The sequence below is a fragment of the Vespula vulgaris genome, chromosome 12 (genome assembly GCF_905475345.1).
Source record: "Vespula vulgaris chromosome 12, iyVesVulg1.1, whole genome shotgun sequence".
NCBI classification, from domain to species: domain Eukaryota; kingdom Metazoa; phylum Arthropoda; class Insecta; order Hymenoptera; family Vespidae; genus Vespula; species Vespula vulgaris.
In genome coordinates this window covers 5357640-5382435 of record NC_066597.1, presented here as the reverse complement: position 1 = coordinate 5382435, position 24796 = coordinate 5357640, and the positions used below count along the sequence as shown (strand labels likewise).

At 33.7% G+C, this 24796-nt stretch overlaps 1 protein-coding gene across 3 annotated transcripts in view; it reads right to left on the bottom strand.

Annotated features, from left to right (window-relative positions):
• LOC127067950 (protein sprint-like) overlaps positions 1-24796 on the bottom strand; it is a 138566-nt gene that overhangs the window by 72636 nt on the left and 41134 nt on the right. For all 3 annotated transcript variants that reach the window (XM_051003430.1, XM_051003433.1, XM_051003429.1), the window contains one exon: positions 12812-12885. In XM_051003430.1, the coding sequence (XP_050859387.1) occupies positions 12812-12885 (74 nt within the window). The remainder of the gene's footprint in view (positions 1-12811; positions 12886-24796) is intronic.

The following is a 24796-nucleotide window of genomic DNA, read 5'->3' as shown; positions in this document are numbered from 1 at the left end:
CCGCAATCGCGACCCTTGCCTCGTCCTCATACTTCTACCTTCTCCTTCACGTAAAATACACGTATACGTGTATACATATATACATATATGCATACATACATACATACATACATACATACATACATACATACATACATACATACATACATACATACATACATACATACATACATACATACATACATACATTCCCTTCTCCCTTTTTTTCCGTGCCGTTAAAGGAGAAGAAAGGAACGAAAAAGGCTGGGTACAGCAAGAACAAGACCGAACGAGAATTCCAACGCGGAAATTTTTGCGCATGCGAGCGTTTTATTCCACGCAACGTGTGCGTGTCTCCTCATGCTGTAAAAATCGCCCCGGTACTGTTGGATTCGAGAATCTCCGTTCGAGTAAAACGAGGGAGAGAGACTGCGGGACTAAAAAGAAGGGGGAGAACAATATTACTGGAGTTCCTTGCGTTTTGTAGATAAGGAAGTAGGTCGGTAGAAGGGAGCGGAGGGAAACGAAGAAAAAAAGGAAAGAGGATCGTAGGATTAAGTATCGTCCTCGATGATCATGCCAACAATTCAATAGGGAAAAGAAAAAGCGATTATTGTTTTCCTTTTTTTTTTAAAGCATTGAAACCGAGCTCCGAGAATCAATAAAAACTTATCGTCTTATCGTGAAATTTCTGACTTAAGTCCATTTAGAAATCTTTTTCTACAATAATTACATCTTTCATGATTCATTGGCTATAGTTATTATCTTGCTTTTATAACATCGATAATCATGTTTTTTGCAATATTTAATTTATAACGCTTCTCTCTTTCACAGTAATTCTAAATTATTCGGAGGATACATTGAAAGAGCATTTAATACCTATTTATGGTATAAGAACAAGAAGGAAAGAGAATAAGCATAAAATATTTTATAATAGAAAATGAAAAAAGGAAAAAAAAAGAATGAGATATCTTCACTGATGTCAACAAGCTTTGATCTTTAATAAGATTTTCAATACTCAAAACTCGATGTTACATCGTTTCTCGACGATAGACGAACAATAAACTGGCTGAGTGTGCGCGCGATAAATGCCGCTAAACAAAAGACACGGTAGACGTAAATAGCGCTGATGCAATAGGAAAGTGCAGTAACAGGCAAGAGAGCATAATGGAAGGAACACAATTTTGTCGTGAGAGAAAAGGTGATGTGCGTGTGCGTGTATGCAGTTTTCCAAGCGAGAGAAGACTATATACTAGAAAACGTAGAACCTGATCTATCGAGAAAACAAGAAATAAAGAGAAAGAGAGAGAGAGAGAGAGAGAGAGAGAGAGAGAGAGAGAGAGAGAGAGAGAGAGAGAGATTCGACTAATATCTATTTTACTCGACACCGTAAGAACTCTAGTTGTTGTTAAGTACGTACTCGCCAAGATAAACAAGAGTAGTGTGCTTTTAATCCTGATCCACACATACATACATAATATGTTTATATACGTATAGTTATTTGTAGATAGATATTGGTAATCGTAATCACGCCTTCAACTCGTAAAATTTTCTATTCTTCCTCTATCATCCTCTTACGATTTCTAGAGGAACCATAAGTTCTCTGCCTCTGACAGCTTTTGAAGTCATCCTGTCTTCTGAAAATTTGTCATACAAATTTACTTTTTACTCTGGTTACGTTATCACGAGCTTCCTCACCATCGTAAATAATTATATACTATTGATCATTGATAACTTTAATTATTAAAAGTACACAATAATATCGGATGACTCACCTAAAATTCAATTACTTTTTTGAAATAGAAATAGAAATATATATATAGGAAAAGAAAAAAAAAGAAGTTAGTTTCGAAAGAATTGATACAGCGGGGATTAGTAATTATTAAAATTATATTTGAAAGTCATATTTTCTGAAATATTGATTCCATTGATTTTTTTTTTATCAAACTTGAATTTTTGCCTTTACAAGAATTATAAAGAAGATCAAAACAAATTTAAAAAGCTACGAAATTTCTTCTATTGTAATTATTAAGAAAAAAAATATTATCTTAAAAATTCATAAATATTATGAATCTATTCATCGTATTCCTCGTTAAAGATATTTAATATCGTTAAAATATTTAATTTTTAGCAATTTTATATCCTAATAACAATCTGAATTTATATTTAAAGTGTATCGTAACTTAATCGATAAACTTTGGAAGGCAATATTTTTATGCGCAGTAATTGCAATAAGGAAAAATCAAAACGTTTGGAACTTGCCATAATCTTCTTTTACAATTTTTGTATAGGCAAAAATATCAAGTTCCACTTAATAAAATATCAGCAACTTTATTTTAGAAAATAAGTCTTCCGAATGAGAGTTGTCGTCCACGCTATATCAGCATTTTCAAATCAAATATATTCTTATTGAAAAATTTTTTCTTATTGCATAAAGTAATATATTAAAAAAAAAAAAAAAAAAAAATAAGTATTATATATACGTCTAAGTTTAGTTATATATATATAACAATTGTCTCGACCTGACGTTAAAAGAAAAGAAGAGTTATAGTCCTTCGAGAAACAAGTCGAGAAGGTCTAGAAGGGGCAATAGTAACAAAAAACAAACAAAAAAAAAGAAGTAGAGGGGAGATCATCGTCGGTAGTATTTCGAAATCTATTATCGGCAGAATTAGCGGTGCTTCGGGGCACGTATTTCGGCGACAGACCCTTTGTCTATGGTTAACGATACGGGGTGTCTGGATAAGGGTCTGCGTATCGCGGATTCGTGTACAGTCGCATCCACCCCTCGGCAAACATCAGACTCGTGTTAGTCGTCAGAAATCAGGGGGGATATCCGGTGGCAACAGCGGGCGAAAGCAACCCTTGGGATTCACCATAGCTTCACCCCCCCCCCTCTCTCTCTCTCTTTGCGTGTGTATATATATATATATATATATATATATATATATATATATATAGAGAGAGAGAGAGAGAGAGAGAGAGAGAATTTCCCGATAACTCGATCGTCTTTCCCCTCCCCCTCTCTCTATCTCTTCTATCTCGAGACCTTGTTCGATCTCATTCGATTCCCAGTAGTCTTTCTTCTCCAAAGACCATTTCGTTTTTGAAGAGATCGACAAAATTTCGTGAAAATATCAAAGATCGTAGAAAGAAAAGAAAGGATTCGTGAATGAGATTTGACCGTGATCAAAACGGATTTCGATAAAATTCTTCTAGCTGATCGTCCTACAATATTTGACATCTGTAAAAGTAGATTACATGTCTAGAATAATATAAATGATAATCATAAAAAAGATTTCTTAATTAGGAGAACATAATCGAAATTAATTATATCCGCCGATTAGAGAGAAAGAGGAGATTTTATAACCTCATTACTTTTCTAACCATCATTTTATGGCACATAATCTTGAAACCTGACAAGTATTTTTATTTCATAAAAGTTGTCTACTAACTACTTAAACTTATTTATACAAATCAAGATCACATTTATTATCGTATAATAAATCTGTGTGAAATAGAATGTATAAATAGAAATAATTAGCAATTGCTTGATCGGGGAATATTGTTTGAATTTTATACGACTTTACGAGAAATTCTGCTATAACTTACATTCGAACTTACATTCGTTATCATATTAAGAGATTACATGCATATCTTCTCGGCGCTGAAAAATTGACATATTTTAAGAATTTTTGTTTTAGGAAGAAAGTATAATAAATTGAAGAGATAATAATTTTATGTTGTTTCCTGACGTTTTACTTATATAAAAAAAATTTTTCCAATTTGGTTGTATATAGGATTTATAATTTACTATCGCGTCAACCACTGCACGAAAATCCACTCAACATTCTAACTTTTTATAGAAACACAAAATTATTATGAAAGACTACTATCGACTCATTTTTATCTTTTAGTTTCAATTTTTAATATTTTCCTAAAAAGTTTAAAAATCTAAATTTTTTTTAAACGAAAAATTGACACTTATCAAAATGTTCTAATTTTCTTATTTTTCACAAATTCAAAAATTTTAATTGATTGCCATTAGGTACCGCATTATTTTACGAAACAGTATAGAAATTTTAATAATTATGTGTTTATATGTGTTTCTAGGAAGTTAGGATGTTGCCTACGATGTCTAAATTTTTGTGCGAAAATTGACGCAAAGAATCTATTTTTCAAGAATACACTCAAAGAATATACTCCTTTTTTGACAAAATATTCCCAATATATGTCAATTTTGCGACACCGAAAAGGTATGTAACCCTTTAAGGATCCACTTGAGAGTAAAACTGTTACAAGTTGTTTTCGTGAGTATTTTTTACTAATAGCCAACCACGTTTGAGAGTTAACTATGCATGTATCTGAAAGTATGATTCAACTATCTGAGAGTGATTGCTTTATCGTATGCTCTCGAATGTAAAGAAAGGAATGTTATTATCGAAGAGCTCTCTCGAAAATACAAACCAATTTCGTACCTTGAAAAAAACTATTGTGAAAACAACAGCAAAACAATAACATTAAGAAAATAATGGGAAAAAGAAGAGACGTTTGAATTATGTAACGATTATATACAAAATGAATCTAATAATTGTTACGCCTTCAGAACAGAAATGACTCTTTTTAATTTTGTATTCTTGTTAGTAATTCAATTTGTATTAAAATTGCTAGGCATTTTCAATGTCAAATTCAATGTCAAATCCCTCATAAAATTCGAACATGCACCTAATTTTTATCTACGCTGAATTTCAGCGATCTCTGCGTTACTTTTTATTTTTTTTCTATTTAATTTTATTTTCTTTTTCCTTTTATTTTTTTGTAAATACTATACGCAACAATAAGAGTACAAAATTTTTCCCACGTTCATAGTCATTTTATCTCATTACATACGGACTCATTTCATTGTAGAACAAATGAACATAGGACATTATCTCAATACTTATCCAAAAACAAATAACAGAACGGACGTAAACGAGCATAGACGAATCTCCAATGAACACGATTCTGACAGTTTTATCTGATAATAAATTATCGGCAAGCATGCTAGTGGCTAGACGAGAATAAGATTTCTCGAAGTAGCTCTCAATTGAAATATAAAATTTAAGAGCGTGTACTCTTGAGAGCAACTATCGCTGGAAACTCTCAAGTGGATGGCTGCCTTTACATAGTACTTTATATATGTATTAGATCTATATACATATATAAGTTTTATGCAAGCAGAAAAAATAATTTTTCTTCATGCTATGTCCAAAACTTTTTTTTTACTTGAGCCATGATTCTCTGAATCATGGGTCATCTGACTGAACTAACAATTCTTTTTCTTCTATCCCTTTAAAAATTTATAATTATTTTCTGTTTTCATTTTGATATTACAATTCTTTGAGTATCTATTTTTATAAATATATCTTTCTTTTTTGAATACTGATCAAAAATTATAATATATCGAAGTTTTAAAACAAAAGTGGTTTCTAATTTCCGGAATAAATTATTATTATTTTATATATATATATATATATATACACACACGCTCACAAATATAAATGGACACGTCGCTAAATTAGGATACAACTTTACCCTACTATCATCACAAAGTATAAAAGAACAAAGATTAAAACGCTAAAGAACGAAGAAATCTCTTGCAACGAGGATCGACGATGGTAACTATCGATTACGGAGATCGAACGCGATCGTTATCGTCCATGGAGAAGGGTCGTGAGGAGGAGTGGGGGTGAGAAGAGGGGGCGGGAAAGGAAGAGGGAGTATGCCAGCCGGAGGGTGTCTCCTCGCGCTTCCAATTTATGCTCCGCGTCGATAACGGATGCGTTCGACCGTGGTGGCCGACAGGGATGATTATCTTAATGATTATGTAGACAACTCGTATCCCGGCGCGAAGCGCTAAATTAACGACGAGAGCCAAGGGAATGACGAAGAGTGGTGGAAAGGGGGGAGAAACCGGAGATGAAGAAAAAAAAGAGAAGAGAGAAAAAGACGAAGAAGAAGAAGAAAAAGAAAAGGAAAGGAAAAAAAACGAACCAATATCGAAACGGTAGCGATAAAGTAACGCATGTGATATCGATCCATAATTAACCGTGCAGCATACAACTGATAATTAAGCGTAATCGACGTGTTACATATTTGAATAAACGCTCGTCGTAAGTTCTAATATTAGATTTAATATTTATAATGAGAGTATATCCTTCGTCATTCCCTTTCCATTTCTTTTTTTTTTTAATCTTTCATCTCATTTCTTTTTTCTTTTTCTCCTCAATATCTCATCATTCTCAAATTTATCATTATTTCATCGTTAATTCGATCATATTCGTTTTATAGATCCTTATGAAAGTTCATTGACCGTCAAGTTCTCTCTCGCTTTCGAAATTTCGCAGACATCTTTAATGTGTTTTTCATACGACTGGACGCGATACTTTAGCCAAGCAAGACAACACGAGAAACGAAATCCTCTTCCCCTCCTCTCTCTCTTTTCTCGTCTCGCAAGATTTTGATGCCGGAGAATTTTCCGGTAGACATTATTTTCGCGTTATAACAGACGTTATAGAAACACGTCCGTCATATCAACATTAAGCATATAACTACGTGGATTTTTCAACGTACCGTTGAACGTGAAAGCGATACAAGTGCATACGTTATTAAAAAATGTAATAGCAGTAGTAAAGCGTTAAAAAACGTATAAAATAATATGTTGCGAACGTTTGATTCAAACGTCGCGATTAGAAGGTTTTACTTGCGCCAAGAAAAATGTCTATCAGGGAATGAAAAGTATCGATAACGATCGTGGAAAATAATGATTGGGATAAAAACTATAATATAATGTAAGAATTTAATCAAAATGTATTTACAATATTATACCGCGTCGTTTATTAACATTTCGGGATAGTAAGAGACGATGATGCAGGAGAGAGGATAGAATAAGGTAGTAGTGGAATAAGGAAGGCAAGAAAAAAGAGAGAGAGCGAGAGATAGAAAGGAGTCGAGAGGAACGAAAAGAATGGCGATATTTCAGGAAGGCGAACTTTTTAGTGAGATTACTGGCCGATAATAATTCAACCACAGGCATTGCGGCCTGGGGACGGAATTTCATTTCAATTCTGAACTCTCTCTCTCCCTCTCTCTCTCTTACTCTTTCACACGCTAGCGAACATTCGCTTTCTCTCCCCCGCAGCAGAAAAGCATCGTGTTAGGGTGCTGAAAGTGACAGTGGCGTGGAACCAGAGAGAAAATCTGCTAGCGACGCAACCCCAGACACTTTTCAGTTCAGTAGAAAGTCCCGGTAACGAGCTAAAAAGAACGCCCAAACGTCCAAATATTCTTTTGTAATGTATACGCAGAAAATTCGAGAAATCGTCGTCCTCTCATATCTTTAGATGACTCTCCTTCGAACAATCTCAGGTAATAATTAATACGAGCAATCGTTGAAAAATATTAAAAACCATAATGATACATTAACAATTGTTGCTTCGTTCGGGAAAAACGTAGTACGGGAAAAATGCGACGCGATCGATTTTCACGTCCCTCGTTTATCACGAAGGAAATAGAGAGAGAGAGAGAGAGGGAGGGAGAGAGAGAAGAGAACGAGCTCGATACCAGACGCACTATACATCGCGCGTTGTCAGCGTCGCGAATGAAATTTTCTGTTTTTTCATCCACTCGACGTGGATATCAAGCTAGGCAACGATTTTCATCCCCCCCCCCGCCCTCTTTCTCTCGTTCTCCGGAAATATCGAACATCCCTTCCCCCTTCACTTTTTCCTATACTCTTTCACGAATGTTTTAGATTATGAAATTTACGATTAACGTCGTTCCTTGATCGTAATCTTTTCCCGAAAGAAAAAGAAAAAAAGAAAAGAACGAGGAAGGACTAACATTTATCCTGTTTCCTTCTTTCCCTTATGATGTTTCCTTATAAAAAAAATGATCATGTTGTTTCCCACTTTCATATGTAAACTTTCAAGACTCGTGTTAATTTATTGGCCAGATAGATATTGAAAATATAAAAATGTGAGATTTTGATAACGTAGATAATAGAAAAATCGACGAGATACTTTATCCTCCAAATAACTTCTCCTTTTTCTTTCCTTTCCATCTATTTTAAGGAAAAACATTTTTTTTAAGAAACAAAAAAGAACGAGGAAGAGATGAATTTATCGCGCGACTCTTACGATTCAGAAAAGTTGTCAAAGTTTTCCATTGGGCGAGCACAGGAGCAAAGTGGTAACAGACAGATGCTCCTTTTGATGGATTATAAAAGTTAGCGACTAGGCGGAAATCGAAATTGCAAAATGAACCAACGAGTGTCAAGTTTTTAATTAAATTTTACATTTTCCAAACAAATCATCGTTCACAGAAGCGTATTTTCTCTATCCCGACAATATCTCTTAATAATACCCGATTGTTGACTAATTATCGAGATTAATTTTAACACAGTATAATTACATCGTGAGTAAATTTGGAATAACACGAAATTTCAAAGGTTCTATCGCATAATTAATTTAATGAAACACCGGAATGTATATTCTATTTCCAACGTAGAAAATATTGGTTATAATCATGCAAATTATTCGACATTATCATCCCCATTATACACTTTATTAATTACTTACAATAATATAGTTAGTAGAATTTCTTTCCTTTAAATTAATTTTGCATTTTTTATTAAACCTTTTATTTTAGTTTACTATGTTTTTAATGTCCTTTTCCAAAGTCGTCGTATGCACTCAATTTCATTATTCTTTTCAATTCTATGATGTCACATGTTTAGATTCCTTAGCTTTTATCATTAAAAAATTGTCATCTAAGAGTCAAATATTAAGTTAGCCTATAAGAAAAGATTTTTTTCGTATTTTATATCTAAACGAACAACGATAGTATCGTTTTACTGTACGAGTTTATTCTATGCTGACACGTTTTACTTCCAAAAATCTATCTTAGATTTATTTTTTTTGTTTGAAATTATTAAATAAAATATTGACTTTTATTCATATTTAATTTACAATTGATTTATGAACATTATTGATAAAGAAGACTGATTAAAAGAAAGAACAACAAACACAATTACTACATCGTTTCCCAATAATTTGACGCTATCCAAAGAATTTGTGAGGAAAATAAACGTCGTTTACGAAACATGACGATCCTTCTCGTCTTTTCTCCATCGTCATATTTAATCGTTCGGGACTCGGCTTAGAGAAAACGTTCGTACCGTTTTATAATGGTGGAATGGGGTGAAGTGGAGAAGGGTGGGAGGTAGGAGGAGTAAAACACGGAGAATGAAAAGGGCCGAGATCGTTCGTCTTACGAACTTCCCGTCGTTCATCATCGCGACGCGAAACAACGATCTCGTCCATCCTCCTAGAGAGATCTTACTCGATTTCGAGTTAGAAGAGAGAGAGATGGAGATAGATAGATACATAGATAGATAAAGAGAAAGAGAGAGAGGAACAAAGGACGAAGAGGAAACCGAAAGACGAAGCGAAACAAACGAATCCGGTACGACGACAATATCCTTCGAAATAACGATAAGTACGTGCTAAACTAATGTTCCTAGGGATGAAAGGACCAAATCATCTTTCAGCAAGTGCCTCGAATCGAGCTCGTAATATTATGCATAATCGCACAGGCTCGAACAGCTGTCGGTCGTTTCTGGATTCATTTAAACAGAAATACAGGACCCATCCGTCCCTTTGTGGAAAAAAACGAGATGCTTCATTAAAATTTTTCGCATCTAAATTACCCGCATAAACGAGTTTTCCTTTTATAAAGCTAAAGAATATGTTAATGTAATATCCTTCCGTGAATTGCGATACGCAATACGATCATAATTAATACGTTTTATTATACGATCAGGTAAAATACAGTTAAAGATAAAAATCTTAAAATTCTCGACTTTTCTTTCGACGACGAATACGTTTTGTTTGTGTTCTAAATTTTCTCGAACCCATCACTATCATCTGCGATTCTATAAGTCTAAACCAGCTTCGATTCTCCATTGAAATTCTACAGGAATTACAGGAAGACGTCGTCAATCTTCTCAGGGTGAATGCAACACGCCCAGGATGTTAAATCTTAAGGTATAACCCCTACCCCCATAGTGCTCGCTTCTCGGCGTGTTTGTGTCAGCCTATATAATATATGTAACACGCGCATATAACGAGAGGGTAAATGAGATCCTTCGTCGTATGACCTCTGCAACGGGTGAAGTCTTTTAAAATTGTTTCGAAATGGGTACTGTTTAAAGGACTTTAAATAACCGAAAAACAAAAGCAATTTTCTTCTATTTAGAAAATCGGTAAGGAAACGGACTATACGTGAAATTAAAACGTGAAAAACAAAGAAAAAGTTTCGCATAAAAGGAGCTCGTTAAAGTCGCCTAAAAAGGGATAAGAAAGTTATTACGACTAATCGACATTAGCTCCCATCGTAAAATATTTCTTATCGAAGACGAAGCAATGCTTTGAGAAAAGATCTCCATAAAGAGGACACCCGTTATATAATGCAACCCATCATATAGCACAACGAATATCCTAGGTAAAGTCCGCCATAGATCATCGGCGGAAGCCATGCCTAGTCTTCCTTGCGGCATAGAAATTATTCCAGCTTCACGAACGAACGCTTATGGAGTAAAAGAAGACGGTAAGATTTTCGTCATAAATAAAACGAAAATTAACGATGTAACCTTGATCTTACAAAACAGAGGATAAACCGTCGAGAATAAATTTTTCTAAGCAATAATTTTCTTATCTCATAAGAAGAAATAGATCTGGTTATGCAATCGAATAAAATGATCGCGTTGAGATCAAAGCTTCGATTTAAATTCAAATCAATTTACAATCAATTTGAATATCTCTTAATAATTATATGATATCGTAAAGCGTTAAAACATTGTTGTTAACGGAATTATATATAAGAGGATAAATACTTTGTATTGAGATAAAATACGTTTATTATCGTAATTAATTTATTAGAAGAAGTATTTAGTGTACGTTAGAAATTAATGGACCTAATTGGACGGTTCATTGTAAGGTGTCACGTAGGTAGATCAGGTTTGGATCGATCTATATAAAGTAAAGCGGTCAGCACGTTGCTGACCAGCGACGTAGCTGGTAAACAAAACTAGTGAACTGGTGAGGGAGCTGACGAGGAGTGTAAACGACGAGGACGTACATGTGTCGAACGTGTCGAATGGTACGAGACGATGCATCTCGATAGTAAACGTCCATCTATGCTCGTAAGTACGAAAGAAAAGTGACAGACTAGGAAGCCTCTCGAGCGTTGACCTACATCAGTTCTTATCTTCTTAATTCAACTTTGTTAAGGCTGATACTCGTTAAAACGTTTCGGTGATCGAGATCGATTTTTGCATCGTCATAGAAAAAGTATATCTGTTCCAAGTAAATATATATATATATATATATACACACACATATGTATGTATGTATGTGTGTATTTTTGTAAATATATATATGTGCGCGCATGTGTATGTATTTCTGTATACGCGCACACACACGCACAGAAGTACAAAGAAATTAACTCGTTAATATCAACTCGATGAAGAATATTCGTTAAAGGCTAGACTAATAACAAGTAAATACAAAATTTCCACTAATTTCTGGTACTCTTAAGTACGTTATTAGCATAATGAAAAAGTTAATAATAAGTTTAAGCTTGCTGTCCTGCGTCTTGTTCGCATAGAAACACGACGGTAAAGCTAGGTAAGTGAGTATAAGTATAAAATTATTAAGAATAATTACGATGGCAAAATGTGACCGGCAGACCGTATCGTCCGAGATATAATTAATGAGTATATCTCGGCGATATTGCGTGTAAATTCTCTCGACGTTCTTCTCTAGAATTTAATGACTTCGTATTCCCTTTATATAAAGCTTTGCAAATGTCGCGAGATCTTCCTGAATTATTATCTCGAATATGCTTCACCGTTTCCCGTGCAAAGGTAATTAAGCTAAAGTAATTTGTTCGCGATACGTTCTCTTAGCACTAATTACCGACAGAATTCGACGACGAAAATGTACCGGTTCGCTAACAATTGAAGTGATACATCTTCCTGCTCTCGTTTCCGTGTATACTTTCTCCTCCTACGATGCTATAACGTTCCATAGAATGATGATAATTTTCGAAGATGTTATCGAATAGTCGAACGTAAGACGTATGGGAAATAAACTGAAAATGTATAAACGAGGATCTTAAGTAAATTTCAAGTTATATATAATTACAAGTTTCAAACTGTTTATATACATACGTATAGTAAATAATAATTAATGAGTTAATTACGAAACGAGGAGAGTAACACGTTTCGAAGAAATCGATTGACAACTATATACATATATGCATCTTCTCTGTCATAACTTCATAAGAGACTCATACGTACATATGTATCTACATGATACACCGACTTATAGATATCTGTGTTCTATATCGCCACGTCGATCAACGATATCGCCATCGTAAAACACATTTGCGTCGATCTTAGAGAAACGTGTAACACGACCGATCAATGGGTGTGTACATGTAATCAATAAATTGGTCGATGAATGCCCGTTTGGTCGATTGCTGCCTCGTAAAATTCTTTTGGATATCATTCAATAGAATGTGCGTGTTCGTAATAAACGTAAGATGGGTTTCAATCGGCTGTTAATGAAGGACGATATCGTACGAAAAGATTAAATTATGACCTTTAGATTTCTTACCTCGAAATACGAGATATAGAGAATAGACTCGAAGTCCTGTCGATCTATTCTTTCGAATTCTCGTCTCGCGATTGACCTCGAGAAGAAGCATCAGAAAAAGAAGAGACACTCACCGTTCGTAGGAATCCGGGGTCGTGCAGAGCTCGCTCAGCATGCAGTCCAAATCGGTCGCCAGGGAATTAAGTAGCTGAAAAAGAAATAAAAGGGGTTAGGGTCAATCGTGAACTTGCTTATCTACTCTAACTCTTGTTTTATCTATTCGAGTGCCAAGAGGTCGAATCAAAAAGATACACCTGCTGTCTCTTTAATATTTTCTTAAGCAAGCAAACGTTCAAACGTTCGATATTTAAAACGCCAAGTTATCAAAGTATCTAATTGATACGAACGATAATAAAATGTCTAAATTATGTTTATGTCACTTATTAGAGATACGTAAATGGAATGTCTTGAAATGCGAACATATTCGTCATAAGCTATCATGAGCAATGTCCGCTCGATCATTTGAAATGAGCAACTTCCAGCGGAAAGTTGCAACTCAATTGCGTAATAATTAATATTTGCGCTCGTTACTGCGAACAAGAGCGTAGTTATGTATAGATATGCGTACGTATTATATATATAACTCGTACTATATATATAGGAGCATATGTACGATCGTTTTCTGTATTTGCACTGCATCATGAAAGCGGTGCTCGGAAAATTAGAAGGTTTCCATCCGCAGGCACTTTCGTAGAGTCAATATTGAACGTGGAGAAGACATTCGATAAAGTTTCGCTACGCGTTCGCTGTCGTCGATGATACGCGTGATTTCGTCTCTGTATGCTTTGTGTACATGCCTGAGTATGAGTATACGTCCGTGTGCGCGTGTGTGCGTGTTTGCGTGTGAGCGTGCATACGTGCGGCTCTTAGCCCATCGTTCGCAATAACGTCACGAAACGGAGAAAAAGGATTCTATGGATCGATTCAGGCAGGAAATTGAAAAAAGAATTCACCTCGGTTCTTTGTGGCACGAAAGCCTTTTTTACAACGACCTTGCTCTCTTTTACGACAATTTTCGAGCGATATTGACTTTCCCATCCACGTAAGCTTTTATCTCGTTCGAAAGAAAAAAAAGGAAAGAATTTTCGACATGCTATTTGCTTTTACAAATAAGTATTATGCCAATAACGGGTAAAAAAAAAGATATGAGACCGTGACAAAGGTGAAATTAAATCTTTAACAGAAAAAAAGAACAAAAAAGAGAAAAAAGCATCCTATTTCGAAGGACGAATGATAAATCCTTGAATCTTCGATGCGTTAGGTGCATGTGCATTATACAGTTTGCTTTACGATTCCCTCCGTCGGTAGCAGCCGCAATCTGTCAAGTGTATTAAGCAGACGCGTCGATTTAACGCTGGATCAGTGTCGGCCAATTGATTAATGCTACCGGGTGGGACGGAAGACACAGTGAAATATAGGTATAGCGAATGAACAACGTTGGACGATGCGTTCATATTGCAATGTTTGCGGTCACTAAAATTATATTGCGATTTTCTATCGTTATAATTTATTAATGATTATACTTAATACGATGTATTATCATTAGGTGATTAATTTAATATTTCTAAGATCGATAGTTTTTATAAATTATTTTTTTTAATAACACATTTTATTTAATTATTTACATTATAATTTATTTTTTATTACATTTCCGAGATTCATATTTTTTATAAATTATTTTTCGTAACTCTGTCTTAAATAGATATGTGAAATCTAGATAAAATAATATAGTATTGTATTATAGTATTATCGTAATTTATGCTTTGTAACAGAGAGGAAAAGAAAAAAAAAGAGCAATACCTTGAAATATACATACGTGATATAATTGATACTATAGATATTAGATAATATCGTAATAAGATGTCTTGATTAAATGACTATTATAATTCCAAGGACAGTCAAACTCTAACTGACCTACGCTCCAATTGTGTCTTTTCGAAAACAAATCCATATAATCCGAATTAAATGACAACACGACTATCAGTAAACAGATCAATATATTGAACGAACATACGTATCGTTTTGAAACAAAACTTTACTCTCTTATTGTCTTTTTACTACAATACTATATTATTCTGTTTACTCGATTTTACATATAACAATAAAATAAATGCAATAAATAAATTTTGTAACTCGTTTATTAAATTTCTGTTCCTGTAAAAATTTTCATTAACGACGATAATAAAAATGAATAGAGAAAAAAAATCCTTTCCCTCCTCCTCTCTTCCCCTTTGTAAAATAATAAAATCGGACAGATTTGTGCGTGCACTCGTGAAAGCAATAATATGCTTTCGAGTACAATTTAAGTAAGATCACGAATATAATTTCTACGTTGTCACGGCTTATCTTACAACTAAACGATTTCAAAAGGTCATCGATGAAAATGTAATTGCAATTCACTCTTTTAGTTTCCAACAGGGCTCTTGATACTTATGGATAGGCCTGGGAAGCTGTCGATACGAAGGATCCGATCTACTTCTACATAGGTTGACAGCTAAGATCGCTCGAATCCTCTCGATCGACCGAAGTACAAGGGCTCCTTTGCTATAAAATTATCTTAGTTCGACGGAATTCGATCGGACGCTCTTTAGAGACACGCTTTTGACGTCCATTACTATCTCTCGATCGATTAACGTCGTATTACGTGGAAACGATAAAGAAAAAGATGATCCTTTTAAAAGTAATCTTTATCTTCGAAATATTTTTATACCAATTTTTGTTTATTCTCCTAATAAATAAATTTTAATAATAAAATATTGATGTTAATATATTAATATTGTATCATATATTGTATTATATACGTGCATTATTATGTATATATTAATATTATATATTTGATATTTACAGGGAACTCATCAAATTTTTCAATAAAACACGCAATAAGCAATCTCAAGAGGAAAATAAAAATATGCTCCGCAGTAGCTGATATTCATAAATCATTCAACATGTAGCATAAAGTGAAAATATATACTATACTCGGGAATATCGACATCTAGTCAAACTTACGTGGAAATAAAAAACTGTCTCTCTTTTTCAAGTTTAAACGAAAATTCGACGTTCGTCGAGACGCACGTAACCATGTATGTACATTGTACATACGCGAGAATTACGTGAACGTATTATTCGCGTAGCGTCGCATACAGATGAATATTTACGCTCGAGTGTGGGTGCACTTTGTAGTCGATGTGAGTAATGCGAGCCAACCAAGCATACCACCCCATATAACGGCACAAGCCGGTGAGATATTCCGCCTGTCGAACCTTCGCTCGAAAACCCAATAGGGATCGATAGATTCGTGAAAGCGACGGAAAAGGCAACGTGAATTCGCAACAGAGAAACCCTTTTGCGATCCGAATATATCTCTAAAAAGGTAAAAGAACCCATAGAAATTATACCAGTTTAGTATCGACGATCTATTGATAGTACTCCAGCATTAGAAAAAAAACCATTTAACGATTTCTATTTCTATTTCTATTTGTATGTATATTCTATAAAAAGAATAAAAGAATGAAATATTTAATTCGAAAGAACAGCCATCGATTATAAAAAAAAGAACGGACAACAAAAAATTTTTAAATCGTTAATTAAAATAGCTAACAATAATCTCGAATGTCTCGTTCAACTTCAACGCAAAGGCCGATTGTATAAAAATGAAAAGATAAATAAACTCGAGACAAAAATGGAAGTAAAAAAAATTCTCTTGGAAGTAAAATAGATTGCGAGAGGTAGAAAATGTATCTGCAAAGTGAAAAAGTTGAAGGAACAAAATTTGTGGATGGAAACTCTGATAAAACAAAGTTCGCGCATTGTTTTCTAACGAGCCCTCGACTAGTTTCATTCTCAGATTATTAAATAGCGCACGTAAAAAGCAATATCGGAACGGAATCGTCGCGACTCGAAGGAACGTAGTACCTACTCGAGTTTCGAGTTTAAAAAGAGCACTCCGAAGAGCGAACGAACTGTTAACGCAACGATGAGACGCTACTACGCGAAGGACGGTACATGCTCGAATTAAAATGGTCCTCTGAAACTCATTCTCCGAATTAAACGGATTAAATCCAATCAGCACTCCTTCTCGTTGCTAGTGCCTCTCGTTGCGTTACTCTTCATGTCGTTTGCTTCTACGTCCACCAAGTGTACACTGTGCATGCAATACCATCGTCAACGGCGACACGTTCAATTCGTACTTGCCTTTTGTTTAATCGAATTTGTTCTGTCTCTCTTTCTCTCTCTCCCTCATTTTCTCGTTTGAGAAGAATAAACTTATACCATGTACTACGAACGCGTAGAGAAACATAACGTTAGAATTAAATTGTCTCGAGAACGTAATACATACGTATGTATTTACTTGTGCGAATATGTACTATATATTTATATATTAGATCTAGCGAGAAGTTCTATTCATATACATTAATTTAAGTAAAAAGAAATAATATATTTTTTATAATGTTCATTAATATTTCATCAATAATTGTAATTTTTCATTAATATTTGATTGGTCGATAAATAATTTGTGATACTTTATATCTAAATAAGCAGGATTGATATTTTCTTATTAAAAATTACGACGTTACTGTCTTATTGACCAGTCAAATATTAACTACTTACTTCCTCTCGTCTTAATGAAAGCTTTTGAATGCTTCCCCGATAAAATGATTCGTCCTTGAAAGATAAAAATTCATCTACGGACAGAACTTTTTGGTAGACCTTATATATATAAACATCTATGTGTACGTATATATAATAAAGGTTTCGTTATCCAATCACGACCGTTCATTTTCATTGGATTAAAATAGCGACATATACAACTCTTATCGAGATCGATTTCAGAATGTTCCTTTTTGCATATAAAACGTGATCTAACTAACATAAGTCGTGAACGTCGCCGATACGGTGATCATTTCTGAGAAACTATATTAATTTCTACCTTTCACCGATATATCTCGCTTTCGCAACGCGTTTTTCCTCTTTTTTCTTTTTCTTTTCTTTTTTTCTTTCCGTTCCTTTACTTCGATACGATTTTAAATATTCTATCGTGAACTCAACCAAATGTGACTTTTACTCCGGTTTACGGATAAATCTTTATATCAGGAGGCCCATTTTGAAAATGGAGGAAAATAGTTTGGTAATTTATAGTATAAAGCTTCATAAAATAACGGCGAATACACTTTTTCCCGGCTGCGTTAACATAAAAGACCTTTTTAGTTTGACGTGAGAAACAGAGAGAAAGAAAGAAGAATAATCGTATAATAGAGCCATTGAAATTTTATGCTTATGGTCATCCACGATACCGTGTCTAGGCTATCTATCGAATCACCAGAGTGTGTTATATATTTAAGAATCCCAAAACTTATAAAAGAAAATATATTCATACTTTATAACAGAAACCAACATCCAAACAAATTACCATCTGAATCTTATCATTTATATTCTATACTTCGTAATATATGTCGGGCAATATTTCTTTAAAATAAAGAATAAAAAAATATTATTTGTTATTAAAATTAAAAATTTATTTGTTATTTATCGATAATAAATTATTGAATTTATTCGTCGTTTTTTTATCCATTATTAAAAATTTTCAAATAAAAATAAAAAGATGATTTGTATATTACTAAGCATATAATTAAATATAATACATAAGAATGTAGTAAAAATAAAGTTTATATATTCTTGTTATTTAAAAGATAATAATAAAATGAACGTTGCTTGGGGGTTCATTTCATTTTTTTTTTTTTTTTAATAAATAACGAAGTTATAAAGAAGAACATAACGACTTGCTTTGTAGTCACACGCGCGCGCGCGCGCGCGCACACGCACTACTGTATAAACTGTGCAGTATATACAAAGTCTCCAGGGCCGTAACACGAGAACCCAAAGTGGCACTTTCATATTCTAGGTTAAAGCCGCATTTCGTTGTAATGTTTTACGTACGTAAAATATATATATGTATATGTACGTAAATACCACGCGCGCGCGCGCACACACACACGCACGTAGCATACAATAAACGAATGTACGAGGGCGTTCCCTTTCTTCCTTTTCCCTTCGTTTTCCTTCCATTCACACAAAAGACCCTTCGAATTCGACTCTAGGGACAGGCCGACCTTCCTGTACGCACGTTATGTTCAATTCATTCTGGATACGAGGACAAGAATCCTAATTAATACTGGACGTTGTCCTCTTTCGTACGTTAAAAAAAGAGGGACAGGGAGAAAGAGAGAAAACTTGAATGATTCAAAATTTAAAAAACCTTGCGAGGGTACAACATTCAATGCGAATGAATATGTAAGTGAGAAGGTATCGAAAGTTACCACGATCATTTGATAAAACGACTTTCGATATGTATATTTTAATATAACAAAAAGAAATAATAAAACAATAAAAGAGAAAGAAAGACTCGTTTAATTTGATATCGTTCTAAATTAATAAAAATCAATGAGATATAAAGTTTGTATAGTTTACCATTACCATACCAATCATAGAACTGGTAAGGTAAAGTGAAATAGAAACGATTGAATGATTAGAAAATTTGCGAAACTAGACTCGAGTAATAGTATCGCTGTCACTTTCTCTCTCTCTCTCTCTCTCTCTCTCTCTCTCTCTCTCTCTCTCTCTCTCTCTCTATCTCCTTCTCTCTGCTAGCTATTCGATAACCAATAGTAGATACAATAGAATAAACAAGTTTCCACAAATGCGATTGGTTAGTTAGGAGTAACATTTTGAAGTCCGATGTTCCTGCCTTTCCTAGATGTGAAACAGCTACGATTAGGAGGTAGAATGGGTGGACAATTAAACGAGCTTCGAGCAATGGTGGCTCGTTATCGTAATGGACGATGCAGCGTGTACATAATGTTCATCACACACGGACAGAGACACTTGTGCTCACGCTGCTCTTATCAGATACACACCTCGAAGATAGACCTACATTGACAGATGAAATGTGTGTGTGTGTGCGTGCGTGCGTGTGTGTTACTGAGAGAGACAAAGAGAGAGAAAGGGACACACAACAGACGTCGAACGCATCCAGTTAGCGACATGTGCCTACCTACAACAAAGGTTGCCTGTCCATTTTGTCGTGAAAATGCATTTAACCTGTTCGCGAAGGTATTCACGAAATAGATCCTTTCATTGATCTCAGTTAATTGAAATTTTTACGGGAAAGCAAAAAATACAATAATCATATTACAATCACATAATGTTACTTCTTAAAGTAAAATCAATATGTCAATAATAAATTAACGAGAAATTTAATAAAATATTTAACATTAATAAAAAATATATATATATAAATAATAAATTGTAACAATATCTTTTCTTGTAACCATTGTATTAATAGTGGTATTCATAGTTGGAATCACTTCGATATCTCTGTAAATATTGAGTTGACTCATGAATAGCGTGCCGTTTTTTATTGTAATATAAATACCTTACTCATAACAGTTTTTATTTAATAAACAGACGAATAATATTAAGGAGAAAGTCTAAGAAAAAGAAGAAAAGAACAACGGGGAGACAGACAAAAGTTTCTTTTTCTTTTTTTTTGTATTCTTATTTATCAAAAGACGCAGCATGTGAGTACTACGGTTATTATCCTCTATGAAGTGCACCTGCGCGTCGAAAATATCGAAGCAACCGTTTTCCCTATACGTCACACCTCTCTCTCTCTCTCTCTATATATATATATATATATATATATATATATATATATGTATGTATGTATGTATGTATGTATACACATACATATATATGTATATGCATATATTATATACATACGTTCTACGCTAGTATATGTATGCGATGGAAGCGACAGCTGCGCTGAATCGAATACGTTACGTGTTCCTTCGTGCACATCATGTGTGTATGTACATCTATGTATGCATATGTATATATGCATATGTACACATATGCGATTAAATATACGTATGTATATAGACAGTAAAGACGAGGAAGGGTGAAGGGAGTATGAATAAACGTACTTAAACACGTATCGATTTTAATGTGAAGTCCTTTTGATTGATTTTCTGAGAGGAACGTCAAAAGACTTTTTTTCTCTTTCCAAATATAATTGACTCGAATAAACTTGTTTACATAATTGATCAAATGGCATTGAGAAGAAATATAAACAAAAAATTTTTCACGTTTACACGTTACGGCACAATTTAAAAAAAAAAAAAATCGATGCCACGATCTCAGTTAGTGCAACAAGAATGAAATGTGTTATGTAACTCGAGATGAGACTCTTGGTCGATTAAAGATCGTCGAGAAGCTACGATTCATCGTTACGATAATTGACACAGGTGTAATGTCAGGAAGCCCAAAGTTATATAACTACGACTTTGATGATTCTGTTAAATAAAAGGATAATAGTTTTATTTAAACAATTATTTAAGGGAAAAAAAAGAAAAATTGCAGTATCGAAAAAGATTTGGCATTTATTAACGATTTTCTTTGAATGATGATACGATGACCATGCATAAGTATATACTATACATACTGTACATACTGCACATACATATTAAAAATGATAAAAAGAATTCTAAGAAAAATGCACGATGATTCTTCTCTTTGCATAAATATTAATACACACCACGTTGTCTATCCGACATAAGTTCTGAGAAAAATCAACATAAACGCCACGATCCGACGACACGCGTCGTGAAAAGGGGTTTCGGGTACATATCATTAATTACTATGCACGAACCGTAAAAAAGAAGAAAGGACGCGAACGAGGATGAGACCTGTCCAAACGAGCTACGTGTAAAAGAGTATGCTTGAACATGGACCCGAAATGAAATAAATATAAAAAAAAAAGAAAAAATACAATAATACATTAAAATAAAATATGTTAATATACGTTATCGATAATATAGATAAAGCAGTTACTGACAAATGTAAGTAAATGATTTTCATTAATGAAAATGCGATGAAATAAAATTCTAATAATAGTATAATACCTGTACGCTAACGAAAATTATTAACATTTCAAATAAGCATAATATATCTGATGTATAATCTCATCGTACTAAAACATTTCTCTGGCTTTTTTATTTTAAAAAGTCAAGACACTTAAGTTTTGAAATAGGATAGGTAATTAAAACGACATACTCATGTTCCTAGACCGAGTAGCATTCTTAGCACGTACTTTGGACATCAAGTTTAATGGAAGAACGTTGTAAAATTCAAGCCTTAGCTTGAAAATTAACGCCTTGAGATAACGCATCTTGATAATAAACGAACTCGTTGGGAGTTCTGGTAAAGAAATAGAAAAAAAGAAACAAAAATATTACAAAATATCTCACCTTTCACGATGTAAAACAAAGTAACCTTTTGTTAAAATCACGAATCACATACTTCGAAGGATCTTATCGATTGTCACAATCGATTAAAAACCATCTTCGATAACATCACGTTTAACTAAATTTCACAAAACACTCTTATTGCAATAAAAAAAATGTAGATAGTAAATTTGTAATCTTTTTTTTACAAATTACTCAAGTCGTAATATTTCATATATATTAATATATAAAAAATATTCGTCGCTGAATCTTTTCGCTGTACATTATTTTGCGAGCCTCTCGAAGAAGAAAAAGAAGAAGAAGAAGAAAAAGAAGAATAATAGAATACGCTCGCAAGATCGACACTAATGCAACTGACACGAGTGACCGCGCTGAACTTTAACACAAACGTATTGGTAGGTTACACGTAGAGGAACGGCAGGTTACCTAGGAATCGATACGAACGAAGCTCTGCCACCGTGCGTTGCATTGCTATAGCAACATATAATCAAAACAATCTATACGATTCCTTCTTCTTCGGTTCTTTTCTGAAAAATGTCAAAGGAAAAACGATCGGAAAGGTTATATTACCAGGGTCTACTAAACGAGAAGAACATTACTACTTATGAGAATTATTACCGATAAGATCGACGAAGGCAATCAACGTTTCTATAAAGAGTAGCGTTTTCTTTTACATTTTATTATTTACACTTGACTGCACAGAGTGTTCATAAACTTAAATTCAATCGTTCTTTTTTTCTGTTTTTAAAGACAAACTTAAATAATATTTTAACGCGACGAGCGTTGTAGAATTATTCATCTCAGATATAAAAACAAACTGTTGTATAAAAAAAATAATTTTCTTTTTAAATAAAGAATTTCGCAATAAAAATTTTTTAATAAAAACAAAAATAATATTTACGACGTTAAGTATTTACGACGCCATTAAATAAAATGGATAGAATCTTTCGATAGATCTATAATTACATATATAGAAATAATATAACAAAAAATATTTAGCATGGGAAATATTTAACGATTTACAATAAAAATGACCATTTCCGTAGACGATCGGTCCCCTTTAAGTCGACGACTTCAAGCGCCGCTATCGACGTTGTTTTGTCGAGACAATAGCACTCGAAAAATACGTATATGTAATCCGAACGCTGAGCAACGTTCTCTCCAAACCGTCGTAGATTTTTCCTCAGTTCTCGACTTTTAGCGCCTAGTAGGTACCCTTACAAATAATTTAGCATCGTTTTAAGTTGATTGAGAAGGAAATTTATCGCGACCGCGCTTGCCTACTTTACAAGCTTTCCTTTGCGTCCTGATTCTTACTACCGGATGAATTTCACAATTCTCGTAAAGTTGAATAATGTGGCAGGAAATATAAAGAGGAGAAGAAAAAAACAATTACTGGAAAAGAAAATTAAATTAATGAACTATTTCCTCAAGAATTGTAATTATTGCAAACAGGTAGGAGGATATCTTGCGTTTCAAATTATTATACGTATTAGCAAAAAATATTAACGAACAACTTATACATACGTATATCGAAGTATAGTATATACATTTCATATATATAGTGTATATATAATATATAATATATACAGCATATACATATAATATAAATAAATATAAATAAATAAATATATATATATATATATATATAATAATAGACGAAAAGTTCTGTCTATTATAAAAGCACAATTATTTTTAAATACAAAAATGATATGAACAATTCTTGAATAAATCGAAAATTGATATTAAATTAGAAATAATATAACAATAAATTTTATGTACGACGAAACATCTGATCCGTTGGGAATGTGTCGATATACTGTTTCTAAAACGGTTAATTCGATTGTAGTTGAAGATTTTGTGATAATAATGACGATCTGGTTTCCTTTGAACTATAGCAAGTATAGAGAGAGAGAGAGAGAGAGAGATAGAAACCATGGTTCAGTAACAACCGCTAGTGAAGCAAAATAATTTCTGCCGGAAGCACAATGAATTTGGTTGTCCTTTGCACTATCATAGGTGCGAGGGTTCTCCTTAATAGGGACAGTACCAAGGATGTTTCGTGACAAAGTAAAGCCGCGCTACGGCTCGAAGGATATATCGACAGCTCGCCCACAAGAAACTTTCGAGACGCGACCCAAGTGACTAGGACGACGACTTGCTTCCGACTAAATTGCACTCCACTGGGTGACTCGATAAAACCGTTATAAGCTATGAGCACGTTCCAAAAGAGGAAATATAAAAACGAAAACAAACTTTTTCTTTATTTCTTTCTATCTTATAAAATTTCTTCGTTCATTCAACCGCTATGATACTTTCGATGGACGAACGTTAATAAATTTGGAAAAATAGTTTCTTCTTAAGTTTTACGATACTATTACAAGGTAGATGATAAATATCGATTTGTTACTTTAATTAGTTCTAATGTTTATTGATCATTATTTATAATTAACATTGAGTCGTGATTATCGTCGATGATACGAGTTAATCTGTCGATGTATTGTAAAATAATAAATCTTATTCGGCCACCCTGTATGCAAAGAGTAAGTAGACAGGTATATGAAAAATTCAGGACGCATGGCCAATTTGGCTTCCGGTGGTAAACCGGTGAATAAAACGATATGCAAATCAAAAGTACCGATATCCTTTTGGGTGTGAAGGCGGTTTGATCGCTTACTGTACATACAACGTATATCGAATGGATATTAACTATCGATCGATCCTTCTTAAGCGGTAATGATTATTTCGGGATTTAAAGGG